Genomic DNA, 9,989 nt, shown 5'->3' on the forward strand with positions numbered 1-9,989 from the left:
GGACAGCACTGTTTGTCACACAGAGTTCATCCTAAATTAGCTTGGTTCTTGGGGTAGCCATCGGTGTTTGTTAATGGCCTTTAGCCTTAACTTTTGAGGAAAGTTAAGACCTCGTATCTTCATGACAAGAAGGCACTTACAACCTGGAGCCTGTACTATCTTCTTTGATGTGTACTTTTCAAAGAGATGGCTCTAAGGCTCTTACAAAAGACATTCCAAGTCTGTAAACCTTGGCAAGAGGTTTTTATTTAGCTTTTAAAAATATTTATATACTTCTCAAAAGGGCGGGGAAAGGATTCACAACTGCAACGAGGAAGTACACTAAGAAAAGGGAGAAGAATGTCTTTCTCTTTTGGAACCAGGGAAAATCCCCTTTTGCTTAGATTGTGCTTATCCTCACACAGAAGAGGCCTGCCCTGCCTGCCCTTCTGGGATGAGCACAGGGTTCTCCTGTAGCATCCCCTCTTCCAGATTTAGTATAAAAGGAAGTAGCTTTTGGAGAAGAGGAACCTAAATAGAGGAGCGTCTGCCCTAGGGAAGACTGTAGGGCTGGGAGACATGCTGTGGGACGTGGAGGTAGACTGTTGAGTGTTGAGAAGGTTGGTCGGGTAAGGGGCCAGTGGTGCTTGTATGTGAAGCCCCCAGTCAGGAGGTTGCTAGATATTATCAGTGTCTATTGTCTCTGCTTTCCAGTTTCTGACAAGGGAGGGCCTGGCTGCCCTTGCCTCTTATTCTCCATATAATGTTGGTCTCTTGGCATCACTTCAGCAACAATTGGCAGAGCTTTCCCGGAGACCCCTCCCTCTATGCTGTGACACATGCAGATGGCTGGCACTCAGCACTCAGTAGTCTCTGACCTCTCACCTTGAATCGGAGTGTGCCTGGCCTGGGAACGGCTGTGACCAGCTTTGCTGAAGGACCCCTCTCCTCTCTCACAGCCTGCAGAAGAACACCATTGGGCCAGTGGGAGCCCAGAAGATGGCAGATGCTTTGAAGCAGAACAGGAGTCTGAAGGAGCTCATGTGAGAAATGCAGAAGGGCCAAATGTGTATCCTCAGTGACTGATACAATGCCCGGCCCATCGTAAATATTTGTGAGCATGTGAATGGATGGCTGGATGGATGCATAGACTAGTAGATGAGTGGATAGATGGGTGGACAGTTGAATGGATGAGTATGTGAGTAGATGGATGGATGAATGTATTGGTGCAGGATACCTGGCTTTGAACTCCAAAGCACTGGATCGGGAGAATGGAGACCCAGATTCCCAGGACTGGGTGAGCTACAACTGTCTCAGGCTCACATTTGCTGCTTTCTCAGCTGGTGGAAGAAAATGGCATTTCCTAGCCACCTTCACATAAAGTATCACAAATATCTCCCATTAAATGGTTGATCCTGCCCCCTGACCCCTACTGCTTGCCAGGGAGCCAAGAAGGACTCGGCTAACTTGACCTCTTACAGGAGGCAGGAGGTTATTTACAGAGGCCTCTGGCCAACCAGCTCAAGTAGGAGAAACTGGGTACTGGCACCCTTGGGCCAACAGAGACGGCCCTCCCCTAGACCCCGATTTCCAGGCCTTACCCTGTCCAGCTGCCGCAGAAGGCTGGCTTACCAGTGTGTGCCCTGTCTCTTATAGGTTCTCCAGTAACGGCATTGGTAATAAAGGTGCCAAGGCCCTGGCTGAAGCCCTGAAGGTGAACCAGGTCCTGGAGAGCCTGGAGTGAGTCTGCCTGACCACCCCCCAGGGGTGGCCGTGGGCGGGGGTGACTCCCCCTGTCCTACTCAGGTTCCCCATCCAGTAGGTGGGTGGGTCCCAGAGGAGGGCTGTCAGTCAAGGCTACTTCCCTGCAAGAACTCAACCAACCCTCAACTCTGGGCGTACTATGATCTACCCTGCCTATTCCATCCCACCACACCAGCTCCGTTTCCCTCCCTGGACTGTAGGGGTTGGTGTTGGCTCTGGAGTTTTGAGAATGACAACAACCACTGAGAGCCCTTTAGAAGCTGGTGCAAGTAGCTAAAAAGAGGGCCAGCTACGGTGGCCTTGGTGTGGTGTTGGGGAGCTCGGCACTGCCCCATACTGGGGAGACTCAACTGTGCTACTTTCTCTGTGGGCTGCAGACACAGCACATGCTCCCTCTCAGGGGCCATTTGCAGCCACCCAAACCAAGGCAGAGTCTAAACTCTGGTGCTAGGCCCACCTGCCCTGACCTAGCAGGGGCTGGAATGTGGGGGATGGGAGAGGAGAGAGGGCTGATAAAAAGAGCAATGTGGAGTGGCACCTGCCTCAGGGATCCCCCAACTCCCTGTTGAACTCAGTGCTTCAGCTGGACCGATGGCTCCCTCTGGGTCCTGAGACAGCCACACCAAACGTGCCTTCTCTTCTGTATGCAGCCTGCAGAGCAATTCCATCAGTGACGCAGGAGTGGCAGCGCTGATGGGGGCCCTCTGCACCAACCAAACCCTCCTCAGCCTCAAGTAAGTCCCAGCCTCCCTCTCCAACCAGGTATTCCTCTGGCTGGGGGTCTGAAGGAATTCTGGGACTTGGAAGAAAGGGCTAGCACTTGGAAGCCCACACCTACTCCTGTGGGCTGGTTTTGGTGAGGACCTATGGTTAGGCAGCTTGATTCTAGAGCTGACATCCTGCCCTCATCCTGTTTGGGGGAGGGTAGAGGCAGCTGTGGCCTTCTGCTGCTCCCTGCCCATATACAAGTTCTTAAGTGCCCAAGCATGCATGATTGCCCCTCACAGCTCTGAGGTCCCATTGTCTTATCCTCTTTCAACTGTTGACAGTCCTAAAGGGGAGACACTTGGCTGCCTAGCCACCAGGACCTGGGCTTGCTGGAGGCACACACTACCCCCAGGTGCTCAGGAAGGCCAGGTTCCACCTGAGGTTTCTCTGGTTCTAAAAGCCAGAACACCTGGGCTTGTCTCCCCCAGAGGCCTCAGCTGCCTGGTCAGCAGCTCAGGGTCTTCTTTTTCCTCAGCCTGCGAGAAAACTCCATCAGCCCAAAGGGAGCCCAGGATCTGGCTCAAGCACTCTGCACCAACAGCACCCTGAAGAACCTGGAGTACGTGAGTTGGGGGGCAGGTCATTTTTCTTAAGGCACCTTTATGCCAGGGCCTTAACCACACAGAGCACAGGGACTGATGGGCCAGGCCTGCGTCACCGTTGCCACTGTGAAAGGCTTGAAGAAGGACCTGGCGGAGAGAAGGCAGCCAGGAGGCTTGGCCCCTGGTGGCAACCCTGACACAAGTCTCCCAGTCTCACGTCATAAATTACATGAGGGTGAGGTTAGTGGTGACTCTCTGCCCACCCTCCTTGTCCCGTGGTGATGGACGAGCATGTGGAAGTGGCACCATCATGAGGGGCAGTACAATACAAGGATCGGGAGTGAGTCCCTGGTGCCTCTGCCATTGCCTGGTGGGTGATGTGTCATGGAGCCTCACTGAGCCAAGCCTGGGCCCACTCCCCATGGGGTTGTCAGAATTTGTCACGACAGTCCAGGGCATGTGCCTGGCACATGCAAGTGCTCCATAAGCATGAGCTAGGCTATCCAGGGGAGCCAATGCAGCCCGTGGGTTGGAGGAGAGTGGTGTAGATCCCCTGGAGAGCGAGGACAGGGGACATCATGGCCAGCTTTTGCTCACTTGCCCTCATTCTCCCCGCCCCCCCCAGCCTGACAGCCAACCTCCTTCACGACGAGGGTGCCCAGGCCATCGCAGTGGCAGTGAAAGAAAACCACACCCTCATGTCCCTTCAGTGAGTCCTCGGTGCCCGCACCCACCCCACCCCCTGCATAGAGCTGAAGGGCTACACCCAGACCTGCTGATGCAGGGGGCCAAGTCCAGCTCTGGGCACCCCCACGTGGTCTCTGGGGCCTCCAGCAGGTCACTTGCAGAGGCCACCAGCCCTGAACCCTGATCTGTTTCCTGAGGTTGATCCATGGAGAGGCCAATGGTGGGAGGTGGGTACTCATGGCTATGCCTCTGTGTCACATGCTTTATGCAGGGGCCACCGGGAGTCTTTATTCGAGCCTGTCCCTGTGCTCGCCACTAACCAGAGAGTAAACACGGACTCCTTGGGCCTAAGGCTGAGGAGGGTCACAGGAGCTCTGCCCATCAGTGGTCCCCATAGAACCCAGCCTGCAAGGACTCCATCCTCTGGTGTCAGACTCTCCTGGGAGCAGATCCCTCTTTCTGGAGCCCCAGGACCTCCTGGGCTGCCTTGGGCCACCTAATCATGTGGTCCGTGTCTGCTTAGCCTGCAGTGGAACTTCATCCAGGCCAGCGCCGCCAAGGCCCTGGGACAAGCACTACAGTTCAACAGGAGCCTGATCAGCCTTGAGTAAGTGGAGCCTCCATGGCGGCCACGGGAGCAGGGGAATCTGAAACCGCAGTGCCTGCCGGGCGCAGGGCGGGGGCGCTCAGCACACAGCCTCCTCTGCCCTAAGGCCAGCAGGCCTGTTTCCAACATTATCTGCTTAAAAAAAATAACAGCTTTATTGAGAAACAATCTATCCATTTAAGGTATATAATTCACTGGTTTCTAGTATATTCACAGTTATGTGACCACCACTACAGTCAAATGCAGAACATTTCTGTCACCCGCTGAGAAAGCCCGTATCTGCTAGCAGTCACTCCCTGTCCTCCCCTGTCCCAGGCAACCACAGTTTACTGTCTCTATGGATTCACCTTCCTTGGCATTTCATATAAGTGAAATCATACAATATGTGGTCTTTTGTGACTGGCAACTTTCATTTAGTATGTTTTCAAGGTTCATCCACATTGTAGCATGTGGTGGTACTTCATCCCTTTTTATGACTGAGTAACACCACTATATGGATAAGACCACATTCAGTTTATCCTTCATCTGTTGTCGGACCTTTGGGTTGTTTCCACTCTTCGGTTATTATGAATAATGCTGCTATGAACGTCTGTGTATAAACTTCTGTGCTTTCAGTCCTGAGAACTGAACCTATGCTTTCAGTTCTCTTGTGTACACAGCTGGGAATGGAATTGCCAATTCAAATGGTAACTCTGTTTAACCTTTTTGAGCCTCATCTGCTTTTGCTGCTGACTACTTCTCTCTCAGCTTTCAAGATATCCTGTCTCTAATTCTATTTGATTCTGAAATACTGGTGCTCCTTGGGGTCCTGTCCCAGGCCATCTTCCCTTGAATGGCATCTCTTCCAGAAGCTCTCACAGGCTTTAAGGTCCTGATGGCCCCATATCCATATCCCAGACCTCTCTCCTGAGCTCCAGACCCATGCGCCCACTGCCCAGTCCATACCTCCCTTGGGAGCCTCACCGGTACTTCAGATTGCCCGAATGATCTCCCCCACAAGCCTGTTCTTGGTTCCCCATTATATGAACAGGCTAACCACCTGTGAAAAGTAGAAACATCATCTTCACTCTTCATTCCCAAGTCCTGTTGCTTCTCCTCCCAATGTCTCACCCTCAGCCACTGTCCAGGCCACCAGCATCACCCACCTGCATCACTGCAGCAGCCTCCACATCCAGCCCATCCTCTGCTGGCCAAGATCTCTCCAAACACAAACCCGTCCCCATGCTGGTGAGAGGTTTCAGTGGTTGCCCGGTGTCTACCAAGTGAAGTCCGACCTTCAGCATGGCTTCTAGGGGCCCCAAACATCTGCATCCTTTATGCCTCCTCAGCCTCCTGTCACACTCCAGAGACTGGACTCAATTTCTTCAGGTTCCTTAGATGTGCCATTCTCTCTCCCCCATCTCCTATTCTCCAGGTTTTGGTTTAGACCCATTTCCCAGGGCGGCTTCTGGGACCACACTGAAACCGTCACTTGGCCCTATTAGTGACAGCTCATTTAATTGTGTCTCCCCACCTGAGTTCCATGAAGGCAGAACTGGCCTTCCTAGTACACAATACACACTCAGATGTCTGTTAAATCATCAGTGCCACTAGTTAGAATAGCTCAGGGTCAGAGGGCTTTTAGTTTTCTAGTTGTCTTTGAAAAGCATACCCTTTTTTGTCCCACACCCTCGTTGATAGTACTTCCATGTGTTCCTTTTTCTGTTTTGCCTCTGTTGTCCTGACCTTTGCAGATCCCAGACCCCTCTGCATGTTAATTAGGAGGCCATGGGGCTGCAGTGGCCACACAGGGCCGCCTGGTGTGTACAGACTATGGTGTGTGTGGTCTGAATTAAATGGAGGGTCCAAGCGCAGCACGTCATGTTAGAGAGCTGGCCCTGTGCCCGGTGTGCCCAGGGGTCACTCTGTGTGTTCAGTTTACAGGAGAATGCCATTGGGGATGAAGGCGCCTGCGCAGTGGCCGGTGCACTGAAGGCAAACACGACCCTCACTGCTCTCTAGTAAGTCCTGATGTGTGTGGCAGCCCAGGGAGCTGGCCCTTCACCATCCTTTCATACGGAAAATCCATTATTGTTTCCCAGTCAAGGAAAGTGTGTTTGATTTTCCTAATAGTAGCAACCAGGCAGAAAAAGGGATGTCCAGATCATCCCTGCTCCTGCAGTTTTAACAAGTAAGGTGTAAATATACAAGAAGTGTTCCCTTCAAACTCTCCAGGAGACTACCTATATCTGCAGTATCTAGATATGTCCTAGACAGCAGACAGCGTAGGTAGAATATGCAGCATCCTTTGCCCAAATCACAGGCCGACAATTTTCAGTGCTATTTCATCATTTTCAGCCCTAAGTCAAGGGTGATGAAGGGCAACTATGAATGGAAGCTGGGCCCAGGGCAGGTATGAGGGTGGGAGAGGCCTGGCCTGTCTGGCCTGTGGGCGTTGACAGCATTTCCTCTTACAGTCTCCAGGTGGCTTCCATTGGTGCGCTGGGGGCCCAGGCACTGGGGGAGGCCCTAGCTGTGAACAGAACCTTGGAGATTCTTGAGTAAGTATTGCAGCCTCCAGCCATAGTTCCTTGCCCAAAGAAGCCACGCTGTTGATTCAAGATGAATAGATATGGAGGGAAAAAAAGGTCAATTTACACGAAACTCACAAATCATTTAAATACCTTTGCTTAGATCGAGCATGCCCCAGCTTCCCCATTCCTACTTCACCCCTTTTCCCTGGGAATCACTATTGTTGGCCTTCCTTTCTTTGAGTACCTGCTCTTCTTGGTCTTGTCCAGGTTGAACTTGTCCCAAAGCCCTGTTTAAGGGCTCCTTAAGGTGGCCTGTGACCACTGATCTCAGTCTTCAAGATCCGGAAGTTTGGGGCCCCAAGCTCTGTGGGGCTTTCAGGCATGTCCACGTCATCCCTGCTCCTGCATTTCTGGGATGCTGAGCACACGGGGCTGCTGGATGGAGCGTTGCCGCTCCTGTCTCAGCCCACTTCTGTCTTAGGGTTGGAAAAAGGAGAATGAAGTCTCCAACAAACTACCCAGGTTGGGCCGGCCCACCCCCACCTGTGTGTCCTGTGGCTCCCCAGAGCCGGACTCCATTCAGTACCTGGGAGTAAGGAAGGAGCAACCTAATCCCCCATGGTTGCTGAGTCCATGCTGCCTCTAACCAGTAACCCACATTCATCTGAAAAGGTGCCATCTCAAAAGGCTCTCAGCTGTCACTGTGCCTTACATTTCCTGTCTTTTCTTACAGCTTAAGAGGAAATGCCATTGGGGTGGCTGGAGCTAAAGCCCTGGCAAATGCTCTGAAGGTCAACTCAAGCCTCCGAAGACTCAAGTGAGTGGTTGTGGAGCCCTATCGGTACCCCAGGGCAGACGACTTTTCTGCTGGAACCTTTCCCATGGGATAAGATGCTTTTGACTTTCTCCATAGCTGCTTCCTTCTGAAGAGATTGAGACTGTTCTGGTCACTGTAGTCTATACTGTGGATGGGTTTGTTCATTCTTAGTTTAAGTCAAAGGTAAATCACTTAACATCTGCATTTGTCTTATATCCTCCAAGGCACCTGGATGGGAAAACTGGCTCCTTATAGACACTGGTCACAGGTTAAATGCCACCTTGATGTTGGCATGGACAAATCAGCTCCAGAACGGACCCCCAAGAAATGCAGTGCTGCTTCCTGGGGTGTGTTCCTTTGTCCTGAATAGCTCACTGTGGTGTCTCCATTTTTTCTTTGCCTAGTCTTCAAGAGAATTCTTTGGGGATGGACGGGGCGATATGCATTGCCACCGCACTGTCAGGAAACCACGGGATCCAGCACATCAAGTGAGTGGGGCCTGGCAGTTTCTGACCTTTCAGGCCATTCTTGCTCACCCTTAGAATCATAGGTCAGACCCTACCGTCTGTCTGATTCTCAAAGCCAGCTGACTCCCAGGCCCCTCAGCAACTCTGGGGTAAAACTCAGTGTAAGAGAAAGCCATTCAGAGCCTTGTCCATGGGAGGGATCCTGGAAGCACAAAGGTGTTCACTCAGAGGTCTGCATTTTATGTAGTGAACATCTGCTCGTTACTACTCCTTTAGTCAGTTTTTCAATTTTTCCTAACCCTTCTCGTCTAGTCTCCAGGGCAATCGCATTGGGGAATCCGGTGCCAGGATGATCTCAGAGACTATCAAGACAAATGCTCCCTTGTGCACTGTTGAAATGTGAGCACAGCAAATTCCTGGTGGACCGGGCAGGATGGGCAGACACAGCTGGAAGCCTTCAAACAAAATGACCACTTTCCAGGGTGATTTCCTGTGATCTGGGAATGACACTGACCCACATGCAAGCTGGTATCCTACAAAGAGGCAGGAAAGATGCTGCCAAAGGAGGTCACAAGCACTGACCTCTCCTGGTCCAGGGTCAGTCTAGGCAGGAGTGCAATGGACACTGGCATGGCACACAGAGGAAAGGGTCTTCCCCCAAGGGACCCAGGACTTACACCTTAAAGCTCAGCAGGTAAGAAGCTGGTCTGAGCTTATTCATACCTTGAGATCTTCATATGGCCCCAACTTTTTAATTATTACTGCCTTTTCCCACTCACCTGATTAAAATCATCCCCCTCCCTCTGAAATGAGTTGCCATATTCCTGCCCATTGGCACTGGTAACAGAGAGGACCTCTCTTTTCTGAAGAACATTCTAGGACTATGATCCTCAGAGATATATGGAAAAATATAGGAATATTTTGAAGAGAAATAAAAGCTTTAATCATAGAATTCTGGAGACAGAGACAGAGACAAAAAAAAAAACTTTCTCAAGGATTTTGCCATTTTTTACCCATTACAAAATCTCTCACAGGCATGGAGTCTGGCACACTGGTTATCAATAGCATGCTAAATGTTGATGCCTTAATAGTGTTATTCTGCATTGGGCTTCCAAACCACTACTCTGCTCCAGCTTCACTCTGAAGGCAAGCTGAACTTCCATGTGGCATAAATTCTCTCAGATGTCTGTGTTGAAAAGGGAAAGATCCCAAATGGAAACTACAGTTCTCATCAACTTAAAAAAAAAGGAAAAATGCTTATAAAATTTATAAAGTAACTATCATTTTAAAATTTCAACAGAATGCACTGTTGTTCCAAATGTTTCTTTAAAAATGAGTATTTGAGGCAAAAATCAACAATGGATACTAAAATTATGGTTGAAAGTCAATTGAGGAAGAAGATATATCTGCATAGTGTCAAAATATCACTCCACAGTGGGTATTTAAAAGACACCATACAGAAATTTTACAATTGGAGCTTTAACAAAGTAATTAAACTTAATGCCACCAAAATTGGCATAAATGGACATTAGGGGCCCTGATGTGATGCAGTTAGAAGGACATATTGCTGATGTAGTATTCTTGCCAAAAAGGTTTACCGGAATCTAATCATGAAAAAGTCTCTGACAAAATCAGAATTGAGGGCCATTCTGAAAAAAAACAAAAACAACAAAAAAACACACACAAAAAAATGAAAACAAAACCCCAAAAACCTAGCCTGATCTTCAAAAATGTCAATGTCATCCAAAATAAAAAGGGTGGGGATTGTTAAATGGAAAGAGATTAAAGGGACATAAGAATTTAATGTAAGCTCTTTGATTGAATTCTAGACTGGAAGAGAAAAAT

At 50.1% G+C, this 9,989-nt stretch overlaps 1 protein-coding gene across 1 annotated transcript in view; it reads left to right on the top strand.

Moving 5' to 3' along the window:
• The window catches only part of NLRC3 (NLR family CARD domain containing 3), a 31,265-nt gene extending 21,874 nt beyond the window's left edge, over nt 1-9,391 (top strand). Inside the window, 11 exon segments of the mRNA XM_028510231.2 lie at nt 939-1,022; nt 1,636-1,719; nt 2,394-2,477; nt 2,987-3,070; nt 3,679-3,762; nt 4,264-4,347; nt 6,264-6,347; nt 6,804-6,887; nt 7,594-7,677; nt 8,082-8,165; nt 8,457-9,391. Coding sequence (XP_028366032.1) covers nt 939-1,022; nt 1,636-1,719; nt 2,394-2,477; nt 2,987-3,070; nt 3,679-3,762; nt 4,264-4,347; nt 6,264-6,347; nt 6,804-6,887; nt 7,594-7,677; nt 8,082-8,165; nt 8,457-8,547 — 931 coding nt within the window. The 3' untranslated portion in view covers nt 8,548-9,391.
• The last annotated feature ends 598 nt before the right edge of the window (nt 9,392-9,989 follow it).

This window comes from Phyllostomus discolor, chromosome 3, assembly GCF_004126475.2.
Source record: "Phyllostomus discolor isolate MPI-MPIP mPhyDis1 chromosome 3, mPhyDis1.pri.v3, whole genome shotgun sequence".
In the NCBI taxonomy this organism is placed as follows: domain Eukaryota; kingdom Metazoa; phylum Chordata; class Mammalia; order Chiroptera; family Phyllostomidae; genus Phyllostomus; species Phyllostomus discolor.